The sequence below is a fragment of the Watersipora subatra genome, chromosome 6 (assembly GCF_963576615.1).
Source record: "Watersipora subatra chromosome 6, tzWatSuba1.1, whole genome shotgun sequence".
NCBI lineage: Eukaryota > Metazoa > Bryozoa > Gymnolaemata > Cheilostomatida > Watersiporidae > Watersipora > Watersipora subatra.
In genome coordinates this window covers 6,574,894-6,589,861 of record NC_088713.1, presented here as the reverse complement: position 1 = coordinate 6,589,861, position 14,968 = coordinate 6,574,894, and the positions used below count along the sequence as shown (strand labels likewise).

Below are 14,968 nucleotides of genomic sequence, written 5' to 3'. Positions count from 1 at the left end.
TTATGTGGGATGCTGTATTTTAACTTGCGAACAAGAAATACACCAGCACCATTGATAATCGCCAAAAATCAATTTGTCTTGGCTAAAATGATTTACCACAGAAATATGACCCATAGCGAATAATTGTTCAATGATCTTTTTCATTTGTCAGTGTTGCTAGGGAAACAGTATCGTTTTCCCTTGCTTCAAGATGATAATAATTTGTATTCTACGGTCTAAAATTAGACAACTCCTGCATTTTACCTCTGGCATTAATGAAGGCCTTATAACACCCATGATGAACTTTACTAGCTGTGTGTTTTGCCGGGTAGTGGAGTTGGCCACTAACCATGCTGGTAATTTGACCTTTGACCTCTGAGCAGTAAAAATGCTTTTGAAGAATTAAGAGCGAAAGTCACTATCATCCAGTTTAACTCCGCACTCAAATGCATTATGGGATATATTCACGACAGCCGAGTCTGTCTACTTGCCTTTTTTATTCCATTCCGAACAGAGCTACTATGTTTTGAATCTAAGTTTTATTGTATATATAGAAAAGAAAGTTTTCTACCACCTCAAATCAGCATGCAGATACAACAAAATAACATGGCTGCCTATAGCTTGTATCCGTAGTATTGCTACAGCTAAGTCTACCGTAAGCTGTGACTAAATTCTACTCTGAAAACCTATAAACAGTCAATAGCCTTTGTGATTACTCAAAAAAAAGAAAACCAATAATATTGATTAATCGAGGCAGCCAAAATCAACCATGGTGAGCGATGCTATGCAAGATAGACAGTTAAAAACAGCATTTACTCATTATGAAAAGGTCAAAAGTCAAATCAGAAACTGCTCAACAATCCGCATTCCTATCACAGATGAACACACAAAGAACACAAACAAATGTTATTGACACACAAAGATAAGTAAAAGCTCTAAATACAACAATCATAGCAAAAAATTGTTCGCAAACACTAAAGATTTTCAAATGATGACAAATTTTAAAAAATAAGATAAAGAAATAAATTGCCCTCACCACGGATAAATCTGGCTGCCAGAGGCTGGCTTAACGAGATTCAAGCATAAAGTTACCGGCCATCGACAGAATCACTGAGTAAATGCTGAAAGATTTACTAAACAGTAGCTGAAAAAACATGCAAAAGAACTGGATATGAAAGAGAGGAAGTGGAGACGACTCTAAAAACACTACTTTTTCTACGACTACCTGATCAATATTCTTTCCGATACGCATTGCAGAAGGAACATGAAATCTGAGGCTGATGATGACTAGAGCTCGTGGTGCCCCTTTTCGAGAGACGTCTGGAAAGTCTTGCTGTAACTACTAGGCTTGCTGATAAGGATTGCACCGGCTGTCAGATAAGAGCCTCCTTTGAGTAGTTCTGAGTATTCGAGGCCCAGTCGATTGTCAAATTTAGATTCCAGAACCTACAAGTGAGAAGGAATGTTACATGTGAGTGGATAGACTGTGACCAGACGAAAGAAGACAACTCTACATTTGAAAATAATAGTCAACAAAGTGGATTTAATTGTTAACCCTTTAGCTGGGTAAGAGCCCAGCAAAGCAACGGAAAATCGTTAATTTATTTTTTCAAAATTCAATAACATTGGTATTCTATGATAATATATAGCTCAAACTGAAATTTATTTCTACTAACAAAATACTTTGTACATAAACATTCATTTACATATGTACTACTACAATAAAGCTACGACTAAATGTACAATTGTCTTTGTATGAAATGCTTGGAAGCATCTCCTTCGGCAGAGTTTAACGCCACAGGGTAGCAAACGCCAGCAGCAGCGTCATCGTCCGAGCTACCATAACGATCCCTTTTCTCTGTATATTCAACGTCTTCCGAGTTTACATCACTACCATCATCTGAATTATTATCATACTGATCAAACAGAAGATCAATAACAATGGCGGGATCAAATAAATTTTTATTTTTTCATTTTGAACGTCAAGTTGACTGGTTTTCCAACCTCCATTTTTTCAAAAAGGAGTTGCGATTTCTTTAGCTCTTAGGACAAAGCAACGCCTCTCAGATGATCGTTTCATATTGTAATTCATCGACTAACAGCTTGTCGATAATATTTAAGATTTACTACCGTTTATATCCTTTGTTTACTGTTACTAAGCGATAGCTTTATCAAAGTCTACAGAAAGCGATAGAAAGGTCGTTTCCCCACGAAACCGATAAACGACACTTTGGTCAGTTCCCCTGCCAAAGGAATAACACTAAATAAAACAAAACATAGAATGAAAAAGAAATGAACCAGAATAAACAAACCTTTCAACCATAATGACAGGGCACCAGGCCAAATCTTACAATTTAGCCTGTTTTTAGTTGTTAGGCCCAACACAACACTGAAATTAAAGGCAACGCAAGACATGACAACTCCTCTAATGAAAAGTATGTTTGTGAAACAAAATGAATGCATTTGCTAACATTAAATATATCAAACTGACTAGACTTGAGATTCTTGAAGAAGAAAACCATAGAGGTAAATATATAAATTTACCATAGAATATGCATTTGTATAACCAGCCAAAATGTGGAAAAGACAAATCCAATGTGAGCTAACTAAAGCTATGGGATCATAAGATTGCGGAATATGAACAACGGGGAGGGGGGGGGTTGCGTAAAAGCTCGTGGTGGGCCTCCACAAGAGATGTCTGAAAAGTTGGGCTAAAGCTACTAAGCTTACTAACAAAAATTGCAGTTCAAATTTATAACAAGTTCAAAATTAGTGTGTTATATAGCAGTGATCGCAAGTCGCTGTTCGACTGGTTATGAGAAACTAGAAGCGAACAACCAATCCGTCGTTTTTTGATGTCATCAAGTCGTTTGCACATGCGCTCGTTCACGAAAAAGCCGCCATATTTGTAGAAAACGATCGTTTTTCTTATATTTCATAGTACTTTTTGGTGTTGTTTTAATACTATAATAAAAAAATTGCAAACAAAAGCATCGTTTTCAGAAATTCATTGCATAAGCTTCGTGTTTTTAACAATAAATTTGTCCATAAAGATGGCCGACAACGATAAAATGACGTCACGAAAAAAAGAAGGATTAATCGCATTAAAATTAAGCAAATGCTAATGAAAAGTGTACGTTCTTATCAAAAATAGTGGTCAATTGGCCGATCAGATACTGAAACCCAAATTAATTTTCGCAGTTTCTAATACCAATTACTAGTTTGATATGGTTTGCTTACAGCCTGTTGGCTAGTAGTCTTAGCTAGGAACATAACTATTACCTCGTGCATTTTTCACAGACCCTAAAAGGTTATTCACCATTTCATGAATAGCGAAAGTTCTGCAACTCATGCATCAATTATAGTTAAGTAATTTACAGAACAAAGCAATCGAGTATTCATACACACAGCAACCAGAGCAGAGCTTATTAAACACGCACGCCTAGACTAAAGCAACTATGACTCTGAACCAAAAGACATCCTCTATAGATGAACAATGATAGTGGAAAGATTACTAATAAATAAACCAATTGAACTCACTACAATGAGTTGAATTGATTTATTAAATTGGAGTTGCCACCTAATAATTTGATGGCGTTTCTGAATTTTCTATTTTATTTTACTGTCACTGCAATATTAGCGAATAAAGAGGTGAAGGTGTCAAAAGTAAATGAATAATCTGAGAACTGTCCAATCAAATACAATCTGACAATTGTACCAGAGTGGACTTAATTGACCTTGACCGAAGCTGTTCAGTTAAAAGACTGGGAGCCTAAGAAGGTTCAACGTGCTTCTCCCAATCAAAACATGTAATATCAGAGTCGTGGTTTGGTTGTAATGGGGTAAACTATGTACAGTTCCGAAACATAGGGTTGTGTAGCGCATCCTTACATAGGAGAAATGATAGACCAACATGGGAAGGAAGACACGAAAGATGTTACAGGGCTGTACTAGAAGATTGGAAAGAGATTGAAGATTTACGTGCAGAGGAGGCTAGGATGAAGAAAGAAAAAAAGTGGAGCGGGGAAGAAAAAGGAAAACTAGAGTGGAGAGAGGACTACAAAGGTGATGAAGGTAAAATGGAGAGTGGGCTATGAAGGATATGGAAGACTAGAGTGGAGCAGAGGCTACAAGGAACGTAAAAGATAAAGCGGAGAGTAGGTCATAAAGGAATAGAAGATAAATTGAAGAGGTGAAATTGGAAGGATGGGGGAATGACAATCCTTTGTTTTTTCGTGATGTCATTCTATCATTGTCTGCTATCTTTATGGACAACTTTTATTGTTAACAACACGAAGCTTCTGCAATTAATTATTGCAAACAATGCTTTTGTTTACAACTTTTTTATTTTAGTATCAAAACAGCACCGAAAAATACTATTAATCAAGAGAATGACGATCGTTTTCTACAAAGATCGTATTACAAACATAATAACATAATAACAAAGATGGCGGCTTTTTCGTGGACAAGCGCATGTGCAAACAGGGTGATGATGTCAAAAAAACCGATGGATAGGAAACACTAGAACCAAGTGTGAATGAATCGATGTACAGATAAATCTATCATTAAACTAACCGGGTAAGAATCAGGAATAGAGCTATGATCAAGATGGAGGATAACTCCATTAGCATAAAGACAGTTGGCAGCTTCTCTTTCTTCCACCCTGGTGACTCTGTACGCGAATGTAGAATGAGAGATCATCTCCTGTAAGTAAACGCACACATGATACTGTAGATACTCTACTATACAACTAATTGAGGCTATTCACAATACAGTTGTATCTATATTCATTGAGTTGTCTTGTCTATTAGAAAGTCATTTTTCTGTTGACAGCAGAGGCAAGAGTGCAGTTAGCCAAGGTTGACCATTTGGCCTTCATATTGATGCTAAGGGTAGATGCTAGGGCAAGCTGTACCTCTTTAAAGGTTGATTTGAAACAAAATTCACATTACAGTCATTTGGTATCAAAAGATTCACCATGTCTTACTCTGTTGTGTTGTAGGTGCAAAATATGTGGAAATATGATTACAAGCTTTCAAAAGCTCAAAAACGAAAAGCCGCCGTAGATTGGAATCAGTTTATTTCTCCGACGTTGTCATTACATTTGGTTATTGTTTTGTCACCTGATGTTCTCACGTCAATTGAAAGGCCAATAAAAGGCTCAATATAAAACTTCTCGTAGCACTAGTTTATGACAAACACTGGGTTTTACCGAAGGCTCCGTATCAAATATAGATGCTCACTACTTTACAGTTTTGTTTCGGCTTGGTCTAATCGTCTAGTCGTAATCTGATCATGTGACCCATACTTCACAAATAATTTCTGCAGTATTTTTCGATTTGTTTAAGAAAATAATTGATTAAAGATGAACTTTTAAGAAATATTAGCTGATTTTAGCAGAAAGTATCGGGATTTTTCTATCATTTGCGATTGTTTTTGATATTTGAGGTGATCTGACATCGAAATTGTCAAAACTTGATCACAGTTAAAACGACCAGATCAAGCGAAAGTGTGATTACGACATCTATAGTTCCAAGGAGATCGACAGAATAGAGACACGTAACACTGCAACTTGAACACAATAGACGATATAACCTATAACAACCATAGCGACATCGATGACTAGTGACATCGATTTTCTTCTGAGTGTTTCAACCATGATTAAGTTTTGTAAATACAAAAAGCTTGTCACTGATAGAAATTTTAGCTTAGAATCGCCTAATAGGAGGGTTGCTCTCGCAGACTGAAGACAGTGAATTAAACTGAAGACATGGTAACAACGGCTAATTTGTAGCACTGATGTGGACACCAATGTGTTTAGCCCACATTTGACATGGTATGACACTAATTATATCGGTATTCACTTCTAAGTTTTGCATCACAAGAGTTTTATATCCAATAAGATTAAACTTCATTGGATCACAATTACTTATAAAAGTGTTTCTAAACCATTTAGTGTTAATTTTGTAGACAGTTCAATATTCGATCTTTGTGCACCCTAGGACAGGGGTAGGGAACCTATGGCTCTCGACCCAAATGTGGCTCTTTTGATGATTTCATCTGGCTCTTTGATAAATTAGTGAAAAGAATCTATAATTTGGCTGGTAATTTAATTACTATAATAATAAAAATGATGCTGAAATTACCGTAACAATAAACAACAAAAAAATCATCCATTTAATAGAAATATATTTTTATTTGCAACTTTTTGACGTGGCGCGCGCAGCAAAGACTTTCTAGTGCTCTCTGTACGTTCTGACCATGTTTGGCTCTACATGTGCATGCGAGCAGTCATCCTCACACACGAAGAACAGTAAGACGAATTGTATAATATATTGTTATTATAATATATGTTATAATATTGTTGTTCAAAATAAATCGAGTTTTCTTATACTCTAAAATTGATCCAACATTTTAAATTTGTTGGTCTTCCTTTTCCATTTTATGTTATGGAGATTTAAAATATACATATGGCTCTCCTAGAACTAAAATTTAAAACATGAGGGTTTTGTGGCTCTCTCAGTTAAAACTCTCCCTGGTAAAAAAACATCATTGCAAAATTTCGGCATACATAACCAGCCTTTTAATATCGCAATAATGCTTCTTGTTGAACCCTGTTCCCTAAAAAAAATTATTCTATGTAGCCATGTCTCCTTTAAGCAACACATCTAGAAGAAAAACAAGAAGCAACAGATAATGCGGAAACATCTGAGTAATTATCTAACGTAAATAAAAAATTGGGAAGAGTAAGCAACTCCTCATTTTTATTTATTTTTATTTAAACTAAGAACTAAATTACTAAGTCATTTTCAAATTTCTGACATTGTGAATCATGACAATAATAATAATACTAGAATTTTAAACATAACTTTCAGTAAATCATAATTTGTTACTAAAGGTAATACATCTATTATATATATTATAAAACTTTGATCGCGAAACCGCTGAATTGAAATACTTCATAAAAGGTAACCTTGCACTGGCCTTGAATCTGTGACATTCAGCCAAGGAGACCAACACTTTATTACTTGCGCCTTTTGACCACATTCCAAAGATGAAGAAAACTATTTAGTATCATAAGAGTGATATTAATAAATATTATAATAAAATATAATAATCAAAATAAAAGTGTGAACAAAGAGTTACAAAAGCATACTCGCTAAGTTCAGAACAAGCAAGGACATCTTAAGGTCACACCGACTAAACTCAGTCACAATATTCACCAAGCGGAAGAGAAACATAATTTGCATGTTAATTAAGAGTTGTCTTAGTTGACATAGTTATTACTTCCTTTGACTTTAAAGACTGACTTGCAACAAAATTCACATTACAGTTATTTGGTACCAAAAACTCACCATGTCTTAATCTGTTGTGTTTGTTGTAGGTACCAAATATGTGGAAAAGCTCTTAAAAGCTCAAAAATGAACAGTTAAGTGTAGCCATCACGAAAACGCCATAGATTAGAATTTCTTTCCAAAACGGCTCGAATGGGACGTACATGGAACCTCGGTTCTCAAACACAATCCGTTCCAGAAATTTCGTCGAAAACCGAGTTAAGCATCGTATTTGAGCAAGTCAACCTTCAATGTGTAAAACAGGTCTTTTTCAGGCAATGTCAGACTCAATTGGCAATCTTAGAACTTTTGTTTTTCATATAAATGCGCCATTAATTATTTTAATATAATTAATGGCGCCAAAATTAATTTTAATATAAATGCGCAATGATTTACCTGATTAGAAACCTGTGAATCCAGCCTCGCATGCTTCAAGGACAATTGTATTCGATGACCGAGTTTGTTGGACGCTTATCGTGAAACAATATGCATTGAAAATTAACTCTTTCACTATCGCATTAAATTCTGATCAAATTATTATTCTGACCGAATTAATTCAAACAGATTTTCGAAAAATCGATATACCGCCAGTATTTATGCAATATCTCGAGAATCAATGCAGATATCGTTTTACTGTAAAATGCATCTTATTCAAAACAAAATTCTCTACAAGATAAGTATAAAAATTGTAAGTGAATTTCGCAAAATCTCTGACACTTCCTTTGCATTGAACGAACGCGGTGTGTTTATTATTGCCATGACAATAGCGACTTGGTTTTCCCGTTTTGAAAATGATTATAAATGGAATTGCTTGGCAAAAAGATTTTTGATTGGTTGCACGTGATTGACAACAAGGGTGTTTCGTTGGAGATAAAATTTGATTGGTCTAGCTAAAGTGTAGGCTTCGTAATAAAAAGAAAAGTGAAACCCTGTTGATAAGCCGATACATCGGCTTACTATCTGTACTTTTATTACCACGAAAACTGATACATCGGCTTACGGTAGCGAAAGAGTTAAGGAAATCCTGAACAAGGCTACACTCAATGCTAGTAGTTTATAAAAATATGGGCAAGTCACACGAATCATTAATTGGTAATGTGATGAGAGACTGCAATTTATTTTTACTGTCTAGCCAGTGACCAATGTTTTAACTGGCAATTTCAAAATGGGACGGCCACACACCAATTGAACAAATCAACCTGCATTCCTTTATATTCATTGAATAATAAGTGTGTCAAGAAGAAGACAACTCGTACATCATTTGAATGAATTCTAGTTAAAGAATCTATAACAACGCCGTTGACGCAACGTCTTCGACATGCCTGAAATTTTTTATATCTAATGCTCAATGATAGGAGAGGACAACACTTACCTGAAGGCAAGTCTGTCCCAAATTTCCTCGGTTGACTAAGATGATATCAGGCCCTGCCATGGTCATCGCCTGCTGCAAATGTCGAATCTCTTTTGGCAGCTTCACTACAGAGACTGCATACTCCGGGAATGCCTTGGCCACACACTGAGCTCCTTCCTTGTTGGTGAACTCTCCTAGACCCACTACTATTTCCTTGCCTAAAGAAGCACAATACAATTCATCAAACACAACTCATTGCTTCATTTCCAGAACAACAGGCGAGGTAAGATAGGAATCGCCTGCACCCTGCATCACATATGTACAGCTACTGTCAAAATATCTGGATGATGCCAGCACAATGTCAAAACAACCAGTTCATCGAGCGCATTTAATATTTCACAGGTATTCGCATTACATGAAGAAGTAAAACTAAAAACTACTTGATTGTTATTGGTCTGGGAGAATCAGCGCCCGTCAGGATAATCCAAACAGCGCAACTGACCAAGTTCATGGGCTACTCATAATTATGGTATAACTAGCTGTAGTACCCGGCATTGCCCGGGTAATAAAAAAGTTTTTGCACAGAAAATTGATTTGCATTTAACATATAACAACAATTGCCATTCTGACTTTCAAACTACATATCATGAGCGAAGTGTTTTGTGTAGTTGAAACAAATTAAAAGAGAAAATAAAAACAACTGTAAAGGTTTTCAAACTTTGTTAAACAACTGTAACTTTCAAACTTTATATCGTGCGAAAAATGTTTTGAGCAGGTCAAATAAACTTAAAAAAAATAAAACAACAATAAAAAGATTAGGTGTAAATGTAAAATAATGAGCAAGTAATAGCTAAATTAAGTTGGTTTTGCTACGATTACAATAAAAGATGAGTTGTAATGATTCAATTAATATGAACGGAGAAAACAAAATAAAAATCCTGAATATGTAGAATTAATAATAACAGTTCGTGCATAAAAGTGTGTGCATAAAAAAAGTTACTGTTTCACCAGAAGCTATCCATCAATATTTTGAATAAGACGATATTGGTACCTCTCGATACTGGCACAAATGGAAAAATGAGATATTGTACTGTCTTTGTCTGAACGAAGAGAGAGAATGCCGAGGCCATTTCTACTCGAGATAATACAATTGTCAGCGTGAAAAGCATTGGCTTTGACACCAGCTACAGTAATTGAACCTTACGAAAAATATTTCTTAACAGGGTCATAGTAACGCATGGACGCAATGCTAAAATAATTAGCATGTGCATACGGTATATGGAAAATGATAGTCATTGATCAAGATGCCTATGTAGCTCAGCGGTAAAGCGCTTGTATAGAAAACTTGTGGATGCGTGTGTCGTGAGTTCAAATCCATCAGATTGTGGAACTTTAATTTCAAGATTTTAATAGCTATGGTGGGAATGACACACATACAATATAACTCTGAAGAATATATAGATAAGATGAATTAAAAATATTCATGGTTTTTCTTTTACATATGATTTGATAAAAGCAAACGAAAATGTGATGTGCCATAAAACCTTTATTTGAACACCATGGTGCTCTATTTTTCAACCTGTCCGTTAAGAGTGGCGGTTTATTACAGGTGGCATTCAATTAAAGGGTGGCATGCTATTTTTCAACTCTTCTCCCACAGTAGCGCTCAAATAAAGGTGGTGTTCAAATACAGATTTCACGGTGTTTATAAATAAAGACAATGCCATGCATATGTAAGTATAATATTATACATCTACATACACAAGTGATAAGGAAGAAAGTTCAAAGGTTAGAAGCTATTGTAATTAAAAACTGTCATGGTGAAAAAGTGGATGATCCGATTGAAAACCATGCAATTAGCATACCGCAATACAGTTTTGGTTTATTTATTTATATGTTACCAAAAACTAATCACACCAAAGTGATGTCAGTGCAAGAAGAATTTAGTGAAAATTCAAACATATTTTAAAAATTTTGTTGCAGATTAATCAAAGGTTAAACCATGCTACTGATGAACATTAAATGCCTGAGGAACGAATGAGAAAGGAATGAATGAGTTATTGAAACAGAGCACTCGGCACGAGCCAGGACAAAAAAGATAAAAAATGAGACAACCATGTTGGCCTTTTATATGAACAACCAGTTGACTTTGTCACAAAACGTTTTCTCACCTGTGAATAGCACATCAGTGCCCTCCAGCTTGGCCATTTCATTATCCACCTCTACTATTCTAAGGCCAAGGTCATTCCGAAGAGAGTTTCGGACGATAGAGGTCTAAAAAGGAGCAATGACAAACATGAACCATTTTTTGTTTAAAAACAAGTTGTGTACCAGTTTGGATAAGTAGTACCCTAGGACACTTAAGTATTCGCGGCATCTAACTTTCGCGTTTTCGCGGAGTCATCATCACGCGAAAAATTCATGCGCGAAACTAAACTATCATAACGAACTAGCGAAAATTCGAAATTAAATAGCTATGTTCTACACAGGCCTGTATTCACTGGTTGCAAGTTGGGGGGCTAATGTTAGACGACTAGTTATGAACATCTGGGGTGTGGAGAAGGAGGGGGGGGGGTGCTGTAAGCTCCCAACAGGTTTCTCTTATGTAGGGCCTCAGCCGGGCCTCTCACGTGAAGTTTTAAAAAATTTCATTGGCAAGTATCAACATTTTTCTATTTTTTGAGATTTGCTTTGTTTTAGCTGATGTGACTGACAAAACGTTTTAAAATTAAAACAGGCAAAACTTGTATGCAGTTAAAAAGCTCAGAAAGAAGACATCTTTTTCTTTTAAGCGTTTTAACAAAGATCATTTTTGCCGATTTTATTTCAAGTTCATTAAGTAGGATATGGGCAAGCAGATGTTTGCTAAAACTTGATATTTTGCAAACCTTTATAAAAGTCGTTAACAAGAATATTTTGCCGCTGATGAAGATAATAATGACGCCTAAGAACTACTAAAAGTTGATGTTTGTATCTATGGCTTCGAATAAAGTGATATTCTACAGCGATAAAAACCTTTCTATAGCCGTTGGACTATGAAATTCCTAAAAAGTTGGGGCGTCTTAGCCGGCCAGCTGTCCAAGGGAATACGGCCCTGTAGTTCATTGATATCCACAACAAAATCGTGATATTAGAAATGCAGATAATTTTGTGTGTGATTGAGCTCATTGGGAAATTTCTAGTAAATTCGTTAATACACCGAATGAGCAGCATGGCAAAGCAAATTAAGATAACAAGTTTTTTTGGAAAAGCCAAGACAAACGAAGAAGATGATGATATCAGTTTAGTCACCGAATTTGTAACTGATGAGGATGAAAGTCTGGTAGGTGAAGTCATACAATTAAATAATACTTATTGTAGTGATGAATTTTACTGCCAACCAAAACGATAACAACCCTCACCAGGTCCAACCATGTTATACAGTTCTGGTTGTGATGTTGGTTGTTATCTATTTTCTTTTTTATGAGACATGTACTGTATTTGATTTTTTTTTAATTTGAAATATTGTGAACTCAAAACGTGCCATGGCCATCGCTTGCTATAAATACTTGAGATCTAATATTGGTACCATATCGCTCACGACGGAAAGGACCGAGACGTCATTGATAGTCCAAGAAACAAATGGCAGCAAGCGATCACGTTGAATTATCGATTTCTGCCATACATTTATACCTGCGGGTTACAAATACAAACTAGTCGCAAATATAAAAACTTTTTTTACTAGAGGACCGGACCTGAGGAATCTAATTTGTTTGTTCCACTGTATTTATTTTCACATCACTATATTTTCGCACTCATCAGAGCTGCGAAATTAAGTTGCAGCGAAATTTTACTCTGTGTGCTACTCACGAAACTAAATACTAGCGAAATATAAGTGTCCTAGGGTAATAACGTGAGATAACCTTACAGGAGTCGTTTGCACCATATGTGCAACTATTTGGAGCCAGCGTGGCCTCAAAGGCAAAGAATGCATGTCTCTTAAAATTTATTTTTCAAATTAACAATGGCAGAAAGTGAACGAAAATCAAGAACGGAATCTAAAATACATCAAATGTACAAATTTCTGTCATATTCTGACCCAGTGAGATCATTGTGGTATTATGACTCTCAAATGTCTTCGAGCTTTAAAACCATATAACAAACATAAGAAAAAGAGGGAAATGTTTACCTATAAAAAAAAGTGACTTTAATAAATATAAGTTTATTAGTTTCTTTTCACGGATCTCAATTTTTCGTAACTTTTCAGCAGTCGTAATTAAGCCCAAAAATTGAGGAATGGCTGTACTTGAAATACAATATAGATTATTCAATTTTGACTGAAACATTTTTTATATAGGAGACATACTTGTTTAAAAGGAATGTCATAAATTTTATCACACCCACTTTTATTGAAATTATAAACATCTAATTGTACTAAAAGAAGAGTAGGCTACAATAGATTAGTTTTTTCGGGATTTCAAAATTGTCATAATCTTGACGATAGCAATTTAAATGTGTTAAATCTATGTCTGAATGGTTTATAAAGAACAATCAGTCATGGCCAAATGTATTAAAATTCCTCATCATTTTGTGACATCAATATGGTGTTTGCTCTTTTACCCTCCCCCCTCTGTGCTACCCTACCAGACAATATACATAGCATATGATTCCTCAGGAAGTTGTCTATCTTTTAAAAACATTTATCCAAAACAAAAGCTATCCTATCAGTCTCTATGGGCATATAAAACCGACAAATTTGTGTGAAAATTTGGAGTCAATCTCTGAGGCTAATTTTTTAGCAAAAATTGTTTTATTGTTAAAAGTTTTTATATCATTAGAAAGATTGGATTCTCAGCTTTCTAATGATGTGTACTATGCATGGATTAAAGAGATTATCCAGTAAGTAAAGCCTATTCAAAGTTTCTAAGTATTCTAATTCTAATAAAAAGTGAAGTAATTCAAAGTATTCTAAATGGACTAGGCATCAAAGGCGGGCTGTTAACAGTTTTGGCCATGACTGTTACTTCAAAAGTAAAACCAAACATGTCAAACTAATCTTCGAAATAGAGATACATCAGTTAAATCACAGCAAGGTAGTGAATCAACCCCATTAGCAAATTATAGTATCAGCTCTCTGATGCTCCCTTTTTATGTTTATGATTAAAAATAATTAATAACTTAAATCATCATAAAATAACTAAATTATGATATGATTAAAAATATATCATTGTCATACAACAACAACTCCTATAATGAAAAGACTATAAATTAATATAGCGTAATTTCGAAAATTTGCTTCAAATAGGATGATATCGTGTAGGTCATAACCAGTCTTTCGCATTCATGCAGGCTAACACGGAAGTTATATTGGATGCATTAAGAAAAGGGACAATACGAAATCGACATATTGAAGGAAAGCGCAAAACTAGATCCTAGCAGTTACTAGAGTGAAACTAAGAAACTGTTCAATTTTGAGAAAAAATTGGAACACTTTAAACTTTACCCTTATGGCTGAATTTATAACATATGGGCCTAATAAGTCAATATTAAGTTAATTGTAACAAACTCTTTTTGTTGTCTACACGTCCATACAGTGGCACTTGATAGATTATGCAGTTGAGCTGTTTCACAACAGCTTTACCCTATTTCACATTTGATACAATAACCAACTCCTTCAAAAACTTGTTTTTGATTGCATAGACGATTTCAACTTTGATGACGATAATATAAAAATTCCTCTTTATATTTCAAGCTTTATATTTCAGTAAAGCTCGACTAAGATACGGATTAGCAACATTTAACAGATAGTAAGAAACTTGCATATATACCTCTCCTATGCGTCTGTCAGATGGTTTACACATCAAAGCAGTCCCATTAATAACTACAGCGGTGTCAGCCACAAAAAGGCATTCAGGGTGTCTTTCGTCAGGTGGCAGTTCTAAAATATCTATGCCGAGCCGACGAAGTACGTCGACGTATTCATCATGTTGCTTTGCAGCTAATGCTAAATCAATAGGTTGCTGGGGATTCAATCGATGTGCATTCACAGCAAAAGATTCGGGAATCTTCGATACTATTGCGTATTGATATTGGTGAACATCAACAGAAGACATTGTAGAAAACCACCTTTTAATTATCTGATAAACGAATCTACCCGGAAACGACCCACTTGTAGTCTAGAGCGATCAGTCAATCGTAAGCTCGGAACAACCTACACTCACATTCAAGGATCGCGTATATGGCGATAAGTTAAAAACAGAATATATACAAACCATGAAGAACGGAGGCTTAGTTAAATGCAAAAAGAGGTCAAAAGTACGATGTT

At 35.2% G+C, this 14,968-nt stretch overlaps 1 protein-coding gene across 1 annotated transcript; it reads right to left on the bottom strand.

The window, feature by feature from the left end:
• Window positions 1-499: 499 nt before the first annotated feature.
• Window positions 500-14,825, bottom strand: LOC137398545 (N(G),N(G)-dimethylarginine dimethylaminohydrolase 1-like). Its single transcript, XM_068084669.1, has 5 exons — window positions 14,472-14,825; window positions 10,836-10,938; window positions 8,686-8,882; window positions 4,555-4,683; window positions 500-1,425 (listed from the first exon to the last, which is right to left on the bottom strand). The coding sequence occupies exons 1-5, from the start codon at window positions 14,754-14,756 to the stop codon at window positions 1,267-1,269; spliced, it is 873 nt and encodes a 290-aa protein (XP_067940770.1). The 5' UTR covers window positions 14,757-14,825; the 3' UTR covers window positions 500-1,266.
• Between the last annotated feature and the right edge of the window lie 143 nt (window positions 14,826-14,968).

What these genes read in the sequence shown, in the direction of transcription:
- LOC137398545 (XM_068084669.1), bottom strand. Translation starts at nt 14,756, where the DNA reads ATGTCTTCTGTTGATGTTCACCAATATCAATACGCAATAGTATCGAAG. An exon ending in TGGGACAGACTTGCCTTCAG is followed by an intron (nt 4,684 to 8,685) that starts GTAAGTGTTGTC and finishes GTTTACTTACAG; the next exon opens with GAGATGATCTCTCATTCTAC. An exon ending in CTATTCCTGATTCTTACCCG is followed by an intron (nt 1,426 to 4,554) that starts GTTAGTTTAATG and finishes TCTCACTTGTAG; the next exon opens with GTTCTGGAATCTAAATTTGA.